We start from the raw sequence: 15,838 nt of genomic DNA, 5'->3' as shown, positions 1-15,838 counted from the left end.
AAGCCGGTCGACGGTCCATCGATCCTTCCGTCGACAGTTCCCAAACTTGGAAAAATTTAAATAACATACCATGGCACGGCGGATCCTACCGACGGTCCGTTGAAGGGACGACGGTGTGTCGATGGGTCCGTCGATGGGTGTACCAGACCAATTTTCTACAGATTTCTGGGGATTTGGTCCCCGCACATTTAACACCCATTAAGCTAATCTTTTTGTGTTTTCTGAACACTTTTTAGACACGGACCCTACTGTACGCTCTAACCAACACTTCTAAAGAAAAATAAAGGAACATTCAGACGTGACATAAGTAATAAAAGCAAAAATAATGTAACTATGCCTAGAAAATCATGAAAAACTATAGTTGGCTAGAGGATACATATTGGGTTGCCTCTCAATCAGCGCTTGATTTAACGTCACGGCACGACGGAGGACTCTTGATTACTCAGACTTTATCAAGATGGTATGCCTCGATCACTTCCTTCGCTGTTTGAGCATGCCCTAGATAGATTTTGAGTCGTTGCCCGTTCACCTTGAACCTCATACCCTCCTTGTTCTCCAACTCAACCGCAACATCTAGGAATAGTTGGGTGATCAAATAGGGACCAGTCCATTTGGACTTGAGTTTGCCCAGAAACAAACGCAGACTAGAATGAACAAAAACACCAAATCCCCAACCAAAAAATTGCGCTTCTCAATCTTTTGGTCATGGTACTTCTTCATCTTTCCTTTGTAGAGGGCTGAACTTTCATATGCCTTCGAGAGAAATTGATCAAGCTCATTCAACCTGTTTAACCTCTGATCCGCAACCTTATTCCAATCCATTTTCAACTTCTTCATTTCCCACATGGCCTTATGCTCTAATTCAACCGATGAGTGACAAGCCTTCCCATATACAAGTTGGTGTAGGGACATACCTATGGGAGTCTTGTATGTTGTCCGGTAGGCCAAAGAGCATCATCAAGCCTCCTTGACCAATCTTTTCTACTAGAATTCACCGTTTTTTCCAAAATCTGCTTAATTCCCTTTTTGACACTCAACTTGCCCACTAGTTTGAGAATGGTAAGGAGTGTCCACATTATGGCGAACCCCATATTATTCCAATAATCCCTTAAACAGCTTGTTGCAAAAGTGGGATCCCCCATCACTGATAATACCCCTTGGGGTGCCAAATCTATAAAATATGTTCTTTTTCAAGAACACAGTGACACTCTTCCCTTCATTATTCACAAATGCGATAACTTCTACCCATTTTGACATATAATCGACTGCCAGAAGAATGTACTTCATCCCATGAGAACTCGCAAAAGGGCCCATAAATTCAATGCCCCACACAGCAAACAATTCAATCACAAGAATGGGATTTAAAGGGAGCTCTTGCTTTCTCGAAATACAACCATCTCTTTTGCATCTATCACATGCCTTGGCGAACTCATGAGCATCTTGGTAGATGGTTGGCCAATAGTAGCCACACTTCAAGATCTTGTGAGCAGTCCGGATACCACTATAATGCCCACTTACAGGCGAAGAATGGCATGCCTCCAAAACACTCAACGTCTCAACTTCAGGCACACAACGCCGAATAAGCCCATCGGCGCAACTCCTATATAAGTATGGCTCATCCCGAAAGAAATTTTTCACATAATGCATGAACTTTTTCCTTTGATGAAAGAACAAGTTCGGTGGGACGATATCACTAGACATATAATTTGCAAAATGTGCGAACCCATGGAATCAAGTCTTGGGAGGCAGCAAGTACATGATCATCAGGGTAAGTATCATAAATTTAAGACTTTTTACCTAACTCCCTCATTGCTTCATCTTCTAATCAGGACAAGTGATCAGTAACTTGATTTTCAGTCCTTTTTCTATCTTTCACCTCAAAGTCAAATTCTTGCAATAGTAATACCCAACAAATCAACCTCGGTTTTGCATCCTTCTTTGCAATCAAATATCTTAAAGTAGAATAATCAGTATGCACTATAAACCTCGTGCCAAGCAAATGGAAGCAAAATTTCTCGAAAGCAAAGACTACTGCAAGGAGCTCTTGTTCAGTCACGGTGTAGTTCTTTTGGGATTCATTAAGGGCTTTCTAGCATAGTAAATGGGATGAAGGATTTTCTCCTTTCTTTGTCCAAATACCGCACCAAGAGCAACCCCACTCGCATCACACATTACCTCAAAAGGCTTGCTCCAATCCGGAGAAATGATGACAGGTGAAGACACCAACTTTTCCTTCAACTCACCAAATGTCTTAAGACAAGATTCATCAAAATGAAACTTAAACAACTTGCACAAAGGATGTGCAATCTTTGAAAAATCCTTGATGAACCTCTGGTAAAATCCTGCATGCCCAAGAAAACTTCTCACACCTTTTATAGAGATACGTGGAGGAAGTTGCTCTATCACCTCAACTTTAGCTTGATCACCTCTATACCCTTGTTTGAAATGTGATGACCCAATATAGTACCTTCTTTCACCATGAAGTGACATTTTTCTCAATTTAGCACAAGGTTGCAATCTTCACACCTCTTAAGAACCTCGGACAAATGACTCAAACACCACTCAAAGGAGTCACCAACCACTGAAAAATCATCCATAAACACCTCAATAGTATCCTCCACCATATCAGAGAATATTGACATCATACATCTCTGTAATGTGGTTGGTGCATTACATAACCCAAACGACATTCTCTTGAATGTGAAGGTCCCATAAGGAAGAGTAAAGGTGGTTTTATCTTGATCTTCCGGTGCAATAGAAATCTGATTATAACCTGAAAAGCCATCAAAAAAACAGTACCACCCCTTTCCTGCAAATCTATCCAACATTTGATCCATGAAGGGCATAGGAAAATGGTCCTTCTCGGTCCATGCATTTAATTTCTGGTAATCTATCATTACCCTCCATCCAGTCACCGGCCTCATTGGATAAAGCTCATTTTTCTTATTAGGGACCACAATCATTCCCCCTCTCTTAGTTACACGCTGAACAGGGAATACCCAACTACTATCAGCGATTGGATATATCACTCCAGCAACAACCACTTAATGATTTCCTTCTTCACCACCTCTTGCATAGGTGGATTTAAAAGTCTCTGGTGCTCAATACTTTGCTTATGATTGGAATGAGTTGGATTTTATGTGAACAAATCCCGGGAGGGATCCAAATAATGTCCACAATAGTCCACCCAATAGATCTTTTGGACCTTTTTAACACCTCTACCAAACTCTCAACTTGATGCACATTCAAATCTGATGCAATAATTACCGGCAAAGTGTCACCTTTTCCCAAGAATACATACCTCATATGAGGTGGTAGAGCATTAATTTCTACTTTTGGAGCCTCATCTATAGATGGTTTCGTAGGTGGAGACTCGTGATGCTTCACATCTAACTCCAACTTCTTTGATTTAAATCGAACATCACCTCGATCAAGTGTCGCGACCAATAACCCATACTCTTCAATGCAATCACTACCAAAATTCATGATCACTGCCGCTAGTGCTTCTACACCCAGACGCTCTTCTATTTGTACCTCAAGTGACTTTTCAACCCTGTAAGATATGGCAGATACCAATTGGTTCTCACCACTCTGCCTCATGGACCTACGAATGTTGAAAGTCACTTCTTCATTATTCAACCGAAATTTCATTTGCCCTTTCTCCATATCAACCAAGGCTCTACCCGTAGCAAGGAATGGCCTCCCAAGAATAATAGGCACCTCAAAATAAACCTCACAATCCAGAATCACAAAATTGGCCAGAAATATGAATGACTCCACCTTAACTAACACATCGTAGAGCATTTCAATAAGCCTCTTCACCGTTCGATAGACTTAACTTTAATCTACTATTACTTTTATTTAGTTAAGTCCTTTCTGAAAACAAGTAACAAAAAGGGGGTTTTAAGTAACGAATGTAATTAGCTATGTCTAAGTAAACAAGTGGCAAGTTCAAAGATTTGATTTTTATCAAGTAATGAAAGTAACTAGGGCTTAAGTGTTCCCCACAGTCTCATAACGCGGTGATTCTAGCTATAACAATCTTTTCCTAGTATCTTTCATGCAAAGTGATAAGTTATGTATCCCTAATTCCTTGGTCCAGCAACTAGGGAATTTCACTTCGCACCTTGGTCTGGCTACGTGTGTATGCTTTACTAAACCTTACCTTTACCTCATATTAAGTATCATAATCGATGTATGGATTAGTTGTTACTTCGCACTAATTGACACTAGCATATTAGATAGTATATACTAAATCTACATTGATAATTCTTTTCTTATTATCTACATCCTTGGTCCGGCAAGTAGCAACAAGGCGAGTTCTAACACGTGCACTCGTTAAAAAAACTTCTAAACGAAAAAATTATCAATACATGCAAGACATTATTCTAGGATTATTATTTCAACTAGTTTTTACCTTGTTAATTACCCATGGTTCCCACAACCCTAGCTATGGGTTTAGTTACCCATGTTAATAATCACACAATTCATATTAGTTTGATAATAATTCATGCACTTACTTTGATGAGATTGAAGAAAACCCAGAAAATTACTTGAATTAATCAATAAGCTTGCAATAAACGATTTCCAAAAAATAGAATAATTTCCCAAAATCACAAGTTCACAACTAGAATAATAAAATCTAAAAAATACCCAAGAGTCTAACCTCAAAAATGAGGTTTTTACAAGTATTTATAATACTAGTCCTAATAAAATAGGGAAATCTATTTAAGAAAAATTTGCCCAAAAACCGCGTCTGAGTCAAAAACCTAGATGACGGTCGTCAAGGCCACGATGAACCGTCGTGGTCCACTCCGAACTTTGCTTCTTTTCAAGATGGGTATTGGGGCTACTTTCTGTTGACGATGACGGATGTGAAGCAAGATCCGTCGTGGAGATGACGGTCCGTCGAGAGCCTCCGTATCGCCACACTTAGTCAGAATTCCCCAATCTTCATTCAATTCTTTTCCTTCATACGATGGTGGCCACTAATGGACCGTCGATAGCTACGTTGGTAGTCACTTTTGCAGTTTCAGCATAATTCATTCGCGTTTTCATTCTGGACAGATTTCCTGCAAACAAAGTGAAAATACATTAAAACTAATACAAAAACGCTTTAGACACATACGAAACCTAAGGAAAAAGCACTAAAATTATCGTAAAACTACGGTACATCGAATTCCTCTTCATAAAATTTAAGTTCTAATAATAGTGACGGAGAGGGATCCTCTACTAGTGAAGACCTAAAAGTTCATCATGAACAAGACTACATGTCCTCATCTGAGGAAGAATGTACGTCTTGCAAGATTGGCCAACCTTTTGATAAAGATAAGGATGAATTCTATCAGTTATACTCTCAGTTCAAGGACTCAAACATCGATGTTATAAGTAATGACAATTGAATATAAATTCTTAGGATGATTGATGACCCAACATTAAGTTCCCAAATTATCGACAAAATTGGTAATACCAGCACCTCTACTAGTAATACTAGAATTCCTAAAGAAAATCCTATTCATAATAATGTTTATACCATGGCAGAGGTTAGAAGACAACTAAAACTGAGGTCTCAAAGGGATCACATTCCTACTACAATCCAAGACTTGGTTGAGGAGATAAATAATCTCAAAAAAAGAAATATCTTTTTCTCAAAAACCATAATATGATTATTGATGAAAGAATTACTTATATAGAAAGTAAGGACAAAAATCATCATAGAAAACATGTCAGAGCTGAAGATGATCCTCCTATAATGTTCCAAAAAGTAATCTTCCTGACATCCCTAGTGAGTCTATTGATAATGAGAATTATTTTTAGAAACTATTGAGCTAATTACAGCACATAAACCTTTAGCAAAAATTACTCTTTTTATTGATTATAACCTAAAAAAGGATTTTATTGCTCTAATAGTGGAGCTGATTTAAATTGCATTCAAGAAGGATTAATTTCATCAAGATATTTTAAAAAGACTACACATAGTCTTTGTAATGCTTGTGGTCATAAAATGGATATTGAATATAAAATTCCTAAAGCATATATATGTACAAATAATATATGTATGCCTGAAAGCTTTGTTAATAAAAAATATTTCTAACGAAATCATTCAAGGAATGACTTTTTACTGGCATATATATCCTACAACTTCATGGAATGAGAACAGAATTACTGGTAATTTCGAAGGAAGAAAAATAAGAATAGATTTGATATCTCAACCATTTTCAAAATTCGTTAATGAGGTTAAAGATATGATCTCTTTAAAAAATAAACAAATTGATTTTCTTTAAAATGCAATTTGTAATCTTACAATTGAAGAGACTTTACAAAATCCTAAAATCCAAGGAAACATTGAGATTTTGAAGAGTCAATTCTCTCTACAAATATGTGGTGACCACCCAAATGTATTTGGGAAAGGACTCGCATGTGGTGAGTCTTCCTTATGAAGAACAATTTTTAAAAGATAATATTCCTACTAAGGCAAGACCATGCCAAATAAATTCGAAATATCTAAATTTATATTAAAAAGAGATTGATAATCTTCTCCAAAAGGGTTCAATAAAACCCTCAAAATCTCCATGGTCTTGTACTGCTTTTTATGTTAATAAACAAGCAGAATAAGAGAAAGGAGTACCTGGACTTGTCATAAATTATAAACCGCTAAATAAAGTTTTAAAATGGATCAGATATTCTATCCCCAATAAAAAAGATTTATTGGATCGACTTTATGAAGCTATCATATTTTCAAATTTTGATTTAAAATCAGGTTATTGGCAAATTCGAATTTATGAAGAAGATAAATATAAGACAGCCTTTAACGTCCCAATGGGATAATATGAATGGAATATTATGCCTTTTGAATAAAGAAATGCTCCTTCGAAATTTCAAAAAATTATGAATGATATTTTTTAAGCCCTTTAGCAATTTTATCATCGTATGTATAGATGATATTTTGGTATTTCCAAAAACCATATAAATGCATTTTAAACATCTTGATCTATTTAAGAAAATTATTATTCAGAATGATTTGGTTATATCTAGACCAAAAATGCATATTTTACAAACTAATGTTAGATTCTTAGGCCATAATATTGAAAAAGGAAAAATTATTCCCATCTAAAGAAGTATAGAGTTTGCTTCAAAATTCCCTGATGTTATTACTGATAAAACTTAGATCCAATGATTCTTGGTTAGTTTAAATTACATCTCTCTTTTTATAAAAGATTTGTCTAAAGACACAACTATACTATATGATAGACTTAGAAAAAATCCTAAAGCTTGGACTGATAATCATACTAAAGCAGTCAATAACATTAAGACAACGGTTAATAACCTACCCTGCCTCACTTTAGCCAATCCGAATTGGCAGAACATAGTGGAAACAGATGCCTCTGATATTGGCTACGGGGGTATTTTAAAACAAATTTCTCTTAATGAAAAAACAAGAATATCTCATACACTTCTATTCTGGAAAATGGAATATTATTAAAAAAAATATCTACTATAGGTAAAGAAATTTTGGCTATAGTTAAAAGTGTTTTAAAATTTCAAAGAGATTTATATAATCAAAAATTTATCATAAGTGTCAAGCAGAGAAATTCATCTTTAATACATATGTAAAACATGATGTTTCAAAACAAATGTTTGTAAGATTGAAAGTTTTGTTAGCACCTTTTGATTTTGAAATACATTATAAAAAGGGAACATATAATAGTCTTCCCGATTTTTTTACTAGAGAATATTTAAGTTAATAACTCTTTATCTATTAATACCAGGATTGATGCGGCCATCGGGAAATTCTTCCTCTAATAGAGGAAGGAAGAGGAAACGCACTCATGGGAAGAAATAATATCTTGGCCTAAATAGGAAACCAGAAGCTAACAGCTTCAAACATTGCAGGAGCATATACAAGCACATTGGGAATTGACATTGAACATCAAATGTACAAAGAATTCATGAATTTTATACAATCCAAACAAGCTCAGGGTAATAACCCACCATCCTATTCTTCAGCTGTAACTGACGAAGGAAATGAAAATATTGAAGTATATGATAAAAATGAGAAAGATAAGGTAAGACTTCTTCTTGAGCCCATATATTTACATTGGAAAGACGATCCATGGCAAAGAATGACCAGGTATTTTGATACAACATCATATATTGTCCCAACTTATAAATACAGAATATATTATGAGATAATACTCTCATCTATTGAGTTAGCTGAATTTGAGCACTTTTACCTAGCCAATACTAAAAAGGTTTATAATTTCAAAATTCATTAGAAAAATGATATTCACCCCCAGAAGAATGGGGAATAAGCACGATGAAAGAAAGAGAATGCACCCATCCATAACAAAAAATTGCACTCAAGTTTAATTACTGGGATTATATTGAGAGCTTTAATAATACCTTGTTATATGAAAACTCTAATAGAAAACATTCATAGTTTATAAAAATATGCTCTCACGTTTATAAGCAGCATATACCAAATTGGTTTTGTCAATGGTGGATTTTATATGGTCCATCTATAAATATATTGCCAGAGGAATACAAAATGTTATATGTTGAATGGGTTGATGTATCACCTAAATTGATAAAATTACAAAAAGATGATGTCATTTTTAAAGAAATGTCATTGATGTAATTTTTCATATAATTCTATGCTCCGTGGATAATGAAATGGACAGGAGATTATAAACTCCATTAAAGACTCTATCGAGATCAACAAGCGTTAATCAGAAGTCATACAAGGTCGAGATGATATCAATCCTTTCAAATTAATAACCAGAAGGCTACAGATGAAGAAAGGAGCCATCTCAAAATTGAAACTTCTTACTTCATACATGGAAGAAGTCAAAAAAGATCTAATAAAAAATATGGGCATGAAATTTTCGAATAATATATCTATGGCTACCTCAAATGAAGAAGAAGACACCTTTATAGCTGGAGAATCCCAAAGAATTCATAGCGCAGAAGAGATGGACATTGAAATATTTCTTCAACAGTTCAGGAATCAGATAGAAGAATCTTCTAGTTCAGACACGCTAAAGGGGAAGGAGACTAGAAAAGACTAGTTGATAAGACTCTAACTTTTACAAAAGTTTAGATGATTGTAAGCTTTTATAAAGTTAGGACCCCAATGTCGGTTCAATAATGTAACATGACGTAAGCACTTACGTCATAAATATTAGACTTTTCTTCAGGTCCATTCTATATAAGGATCTTTTAGTAGAAGGTAGAGGAAAGACTTTGGCCAACCTCTCTGGGTATTACTACTCTTGTATTTCCACTACCATATAAATAAAATTGTTGTTGTTTCTACTTAGAAGATTTATTGTTGAGAGTCTACTCTAATTAAGGTATTATCTTTTATTATTAATTTAAATATTTTTAATATATAAAAGCCTAATTGATAGGCTAAATACTTTGTGTTGGGCTAACAACAACTTGAACTATTACTACGTGATAAGTAAAGGAATGTTCCGATGTATTTTAGGTCAAAGTAATGTAGTCCGGGGATAAGAAGATCTTGACTTAGTCCGGTGTTCCTGGTAAGACCCATGTTAGCTGTGAATAAGGCGTTGTTTGGACCGTGTTAGAACCGTAAAAGTTCTTTCCATCCTTAGGTGTCATGAACTTTATTATTATTATTATTATTATTATTATTATTATTATTATTATTATTATTATTGTTGTTGTTGTTGTTGTTGTTGTTATTGTTATTATTATTGTTATTAAAAAATTGTAAAAAAAAATATTTTAAAAGATACGACATGTTGTGTATTAATTATGAACATCATAGTTGTGATATTTAATGATTTATTTTTTGAAAAATACTAATGCAATCATATGCACCATTACTTACCCATAAAATTAATATTTATTATTAAAATTAAAATTAATCCTAGAAGATTCTTTATTTAAGAATAAATATTTATAAAAAATAATTTTTACTAAAAGTTATATTTTGCAAAAAAAAAATAACACATGCATATAATTGCAGTTAATTATTTTAAGATTGATAGATCAATTTTAAATAAGTTAGTGGAATGAGTTTTAAATTTATATTATATTTTTATCTTTAAATTTGAATTATGTAAAGAGATTTTAGTGAATTTCTAAAATATAAGTAAATTGATTAAGATTTTTCTACTTCCCTTTTGAAATTTCATAATTCAAATAATTTTTATTTATAAATTACAATTTTAAAAAATGTAATATGATAAAAAATGTTAATATAATTAATTTAACAAGAAAATATGCAATAAAAACAAAACAAAGAGTTAGCATAAACTCCTAGTTAAAATTTTACTTTTCCTCTTTTTCCTCTCCATTCACACTTTATTAATAATTAAATTATAAATTATTTTTGTAGATAAATGTATTTCAAAATTTAAAAAATAGTATAACTGAAACATAAAAAATAAAAATTATGATAAGAATTATTCATAACACACCATAATCATATGATTACTGAATTGGAAATTAAAATGTTACCACAGCTAATAGGACTCTTTTCTATTTTTTTTAAAATTTTTAGTTTGATAAAAAAGATATTGAATCTTCATAATTATTTTAAAATTATTTTAGAAAGGGCAAATTACGATGGTGTGAGAATTCCAACTAATCATTTAAAAGAAAACTCATGCATTTAAGTTTTTATTTTTTCATTAAATAGTTGAAAATGTTTACATCTTAATTCAAATTAAAAATAACTATATCAACTCTAAACTAATAAAGTATACATAATTTATTTATTTGTAAATTTATTCTCGAATTAGAATCCAACTTTTGCTTTAAATTTTACATTTAATGGGGAAAAAATTGCATCAGTTTTTTTTAAAAAACTTTTATTATTTAAAGTACGAAACTTCCAAGGGTTGCACTGCAAATGTCAATTGTTTGTTGATTATTTGGTGGTAATATTTTTGGTTAGAAGATTTTTATATATAAATTTTAAAACAATTAATAATAATATAAAATTTAAGTAGATGTAAATAAATGAATTTTAGAAATGTAATTTTATCTCAAACATAGACATATTTTGTGGAAATAAACAACGTGTGTGACTTCCTTTTGAAACTGAAAAGGTTGTGTGATAATTGTAATTATGATAATTATATAATTATAATAATACTTATAATTATAATAATAATAATAATAATAATAATTAAAAGAAAAATAAAATTAGTAATCAAACTAATAATTAATTTATATTTAATGAATTAAGTGATAATTTACGCTAAGAAGATTCTTCAATTGCTTATGTGTACACTATAACTATATTTAAAGTGTTTTTGTAAAGCTCTAATTCTAAGAGATGAAAGACTTTTTTATTCAGATAATTGTAATATATATACACTATATGATACTAAGTTGCAATACCTTTGCTTTAATCTTATGTTGAATTTGGATCCTTCAAATGAAGATCTTCTTTTTTATAATGAGTATTTTCTTCATTCAAATTTTTATTATAAAAATAGTGCAAGAAAATAAACTCATCAAAAAAAAATATTTTAATTTGTTAGCTGAAAGCCGTGAAACATAATAAAAATAACTTAACTATGATTTAAAAAAAATACATAATACAGAATGTAAGTACGATGTTTGTATTTATAGCGAAAGAAAAAAAAATTAAAAACTCCAAAACTATATAGAAGTTATCATCAATTTTGAATTCAAAAACCTCAATCGTTTAAAATAAAGTCAAAATTTTACAAAGTTTGTTTTGTTTTTATCTTAGACCCACGTTGTTGATTTTTATTTTCCATTGAACTGAATTTTCCCCTAATTTTTTAAAACTATTTGGTTATAAACTTATTTAAAAATAGTTATTTATTACTTAATACCCTTAAGAGTCCTATTTTTTTTAGAACTTTTTGGTTTTAAATTCATTTAATAAATAGTTATTTATTATTTAATAACATTAAAAGTCCTATTTTTTTTTAAAAACGGTTTAGATTAAAAAATAGTTATTAATTTAGAGTCCTAAAAATAGTATTACATCGGTTGGTTATTTTTATGTTTACGTGATTTTCAAAATTAATTTTATACATTTAATAATTATGTTTATATTATTATTATTATTATTATTATTATTATTAGTAGTAGTAGTAGTAGTAGTAGTAGTACATATTTGTTTTGTTATAATTAACGAGGTTGTGGAAAGATTATTACTATTATTATTTTTTATTAAATAGATACTTTGATTAATCAATTTTTAATAATATTATTTAATTAATATTTTTTAAAAAAATTCAAAATTTAAGAATGTAAATACTCTTTTACACGTTATTTTTATAAGAAAAAAACAATTGATTTTTATCAAGTAAAAGACTCTAAAATTCTAAAATAGTAATTTCTTTTCTTTATTACAAAGACAAATTAATTATATTAATAGTTATTTGAAATAAGTACAAAACATACAAACTTACAACTTACGATAAAGATATTAATACTTTTTTTAAAAAATTAAGTTATCTAACAATTATAATGTGAAAAGTGCAAATTCTCATAAAATTATGACTATGAATTTCCTTAACTAACTCAACAAAAGATGAAACTATGTTGTTAATTTCAAATTATGACACTTTTTCAACATATCAAACACATTTTTATATAACTTAAGATGTAAATTCAAAATTTAAATTATATAATTTCAGAAACTTAAAAATTGCATACAATTTAATAGATCAAGTTCAAATTAGAGCTATCTAATTTATATATGCACAGTAATAATTACAAAGGTAAATATAATTCTCCATTGAGTACATCTATGAGAGTGTTTCTCGTCGATCTAATAGAATTTTCTATAGATCTACCAAATAAAAGTAGATTCCATAGGCAGATACCCATATTTATTATTTCATGATCATGACCATTATCAAGACCTGTTCAAACTTAACATCGATAATAAATAAATTATTAATTACTACCTAAATCATTCACATACAACCACAATTATATATATATTACCATCACTTCAAAGACCGAAGATTAATCATTATAAACAAATATAAAATAAAAAAATAACAGGAAAAATAAAAAATGTTACCGTATTCAAATGGTTGAATAAATATAAGAGAATATGAAATTCTAAAATCAATAGATTCTTAAGAATATGTACTTAAGTGATAAGAGTTGAGAATAGTCCTTGCTATTTAAATACTAAGTTATTAGATTGGCTTTTTTCTAGGGATAAGATAAAATTAGTTTTTTTATTTTTTAAATTTTAAATTTTAAAATAACTAGCCAAATTTTAAAAACTTACGTTTGGATAGTAATTAGATAATTACCATTTTTAAAAAGAGATAAATTCAAAAAGGATAGTTAAATTATTTCTATTTTATTTTTTCAAATAACATTTTCTTTTAATGTTTACTATTTTTATTTTTATCTTCATATGTTAAATATAAAAATTCTGCATATTAATTTATATATGTAGATTATTTTGTTTTAATAAAAAATTTGCAGACGCGTGGAAGATTTTTTTTTCTGGGAACGCGTGGGAGATTCCCTTTTTCTTTCTTTTTAACATCTTCTCTTTTTTAAAAAAATAAAATAAAATTTTCTTCCTATATTATATAATGCAAAGATAAAATAAAACATGATAGTAATTCTCGCTTTTATAAAATCTTTTTATTCTTAAGTTTAATTTTTTAGATGTAATAATTGAGTACTTTAATTAGTATGAAATCAATTTTAAAAATTGTAAGTAGTTTAGAAAATTACAATTAGCTTTAGAATTATTTGTGAGCTTATAATTTTGTTTTATATTTGTTAATTTTTGATTTTTTTAATTACAATAGTTCAAATTATGGGGTTTTTAAAAGGGAGAAGAAAATTCTTACTAAGTTTTATAAAAAGATTCACTGTTTTTTTCATATATAATTTATTATTTATTATTTTTCTAAAATTTCGTTATTTAAATATTTACTTCTGTTGCTGTCGCCTGCCATTTGTCAATATCACAGTTATTTTTCTAAAATTTTGTTATTTAAATATATAAAAGGGTATTTATGTTGCTACACAACCGTTTTTGATTTTTTGCATTTGTAATTTATAATTTATTATTTTTAAAAATTTTTGTTATTTAAATATATAAAAAAAATTGTGTTGCTACACAACCGTTTTTTTCATCTATAATTTATTATTTTTCTAAAATTTTGTTATGTAAATATGTAAACCTTTTTTTGTTGCAAACGCTTGCCACGTGTCATTTATTTAAAAATATTTTATCAATTAAACAATAGTTTATTATTTATTCTTATTACATAACTATCATTTAAAAAAAATCAAAAAAGGATAGTTAAATTATTTTTATTTTATTTTTTCAAATAGCATCTTTTTTGTTGTTTACTGTTTTTATTTTATTTTCATATGTTTAATATATAAATGCTGCATATTAATTTATGTATGCAGATTATTTTGTTTTAATAAAAAATTTGCGGATGCGTGGAAGATTATTTTTCAGCAAACATACGGGAGATTCTTTTTTTCTTTCTTTTTAACATCTTTTTTTTAAAAAAATTCTTCCTATATTATATAATCCAAAGATAAAATAAAACATGATAGTAATTCTTGCTTTTAGAAAACTTTTTATTCTTAATTTTAATTTTTTAGATGTAATAATTGAGTACTTTAATTAGTATGAAATTAATTTCAAAAATTGTAAGTGTTTAGAAAATTATAATTAGCTTTAAAATTATTTGTGAGCTTATAATTTTGTTTTATATTTTTAAATTTTTTATTTTTTAATTATAATAATTTAAATTATGGAGTTTTTAAAAGGAAGAATTTTTTTTAATAAGTTTTTTTAAAAAAATCCACCGTTTTTTTTTTCATTTATAATTTATTATTTATTGTTTTTTTAAAATTTCGTTACTTAAATATTTACTTGTGTTGTTGTCGCCTGCCATGTGTCAATATGAGAGTTATTTTTCAAATATATAAATGTTTTTTTTTATGTTGGTACACAATCGTTTTTTTTTATTTTTTGCATTTACAATTTATAATCTATTTTCTTTTACATTTTCGTTATTTAAATATATAACTCTTTTTTTTTGTGTTGCTACACAACCATTTTATTTATTTTTCATTTATAATTTATAATTCATTATTTTTTGAAAATTTTGTTACGTAAATATTTAATATTTATTTTTTTGAGGTTGTTAGTTAATTTATTATTATAAAAAATTTTAATTTTCTTTAAAAAAATGAACTCATTATAGCTATTTCGTAATTACAAACATCCAACCCATAAAAAAAATCAAAATTGAGTCCAAACCCACACGTACATATTTTGGACCATAATGAGGCCAATTACTAAACATTTAAATTTCTAAGTTCATGTGAGATTCGATACGGAATTATCATAGGAATGTTTATGGAAAAAAAATAAAATAAACTAAAATTCCTGTAAAACCATTCAAACTCCAAGACAACATTCACAACACAGTATCGACAATTCCAACGTTCACAGAGGAGACTCCGGCGTCTGCCACTTCTAACGTTCATCAATGGCGTCAACGGCATTCCAGTCGTCTTCTTTCCTCCTTCACCTCGTACAGCAGGGGTTCGATTATTTTGCCATCTTGCTCTGTTTATTTTGAGCTTTCTGATTACCATCACATGGACCTGTTTGATCCACTTTATCAAGGGAATTGGGGGTTGTGGGAGGGTTAAGTCAATACCTGACTTCTCCACCTGCTGCTTTTCAAAATTATTATCCTGCAAATTTAGGTTGTTCATTGGTTTATAGAATTTATTTTGCTGACCATGGCCTTGTTAACCCTTGTTATTTTTCCTTTTTTGAGTTTTCCACTCATCCATTTGTTGTTTGTCC

General features: G+C 29.6%; 1 protein-coding gene and 2 long non-coding RNA genes across 3 annotated transcripts; 1 reads left to right on the top strand and 2 right to left on the bottom strand.

Moving 5' to 3' along the window:
* Positions 1 to 1,092: 1,092 nt before the first annotated feature.
* On the bottom strand, positions 1,093 to 2,490 carry LOC138348765 (uncharacterized). Its single transcript, XM_069298339.1, has 3 exons — positions 2,140 to 2,490; positions 1,920 to 2,089; positions 1,093 to 1,600 (listed from the first exon to the last, which is right to left on the bottom strand). Exons 1-3 carry the CDS (start codon positions 2,488 to 2,490, stop codon positions 1,093 to 1,095), a joined length of 1,029 nt encoding a protein of 342 aa, XP_069154440.1.
* Positions 2,491 to 4,578: 2,088 nt separating this feature from the next.
* LOC112941562 (uncharacterized) lies at positions 4,579 to 9,087 on the bottom strand. Its single transcript, XR_003246913.2, has 2 exons — positions 8,909 to 9,087; positions 4,579 to 5,072 (listed from the first exon to the last, which is right to left on the bottom strand). It is a non-coding gene; the product is annotated as an uncharacterized lncRNA (long non-coding RNA).
* A 147-nt stretch (positions 9,088 to 9,234) lies between these two features.
* On the top strand, positions 9,235 to 9,788 carry LOC138348570 (uncharacterized). The gene is made up of 2 exons (XR_011221288.1): positions 9,235 to 9,353; positions 9,491 to 9,788. It is a non-coding gene; the product is annotated as an uncharacterized lncRNA (long non-coding RNA).
* Positions 9,789 to 15,838: the final 6,050 nt, after the last annotated feature.

This window comes from Solanum lycopersicum, chromosome 5 (assembly GCF_036512215.1).
Source record: "Solanum lycopersicum chromosome 5, SLM_r2.1".
Taxonomy (NCBI): domain Eukaryota; kingdom Viridiplantae; phylum Streptophyta; class Magnoliopsida; order Solanales; family Solanaceae; genus Solanum; species Solanum lycopersicum.
Note: the sequence above shows the minus strand (reverse complement) of the source record. Positions and strands in the feature narration are given on the sequence as shown.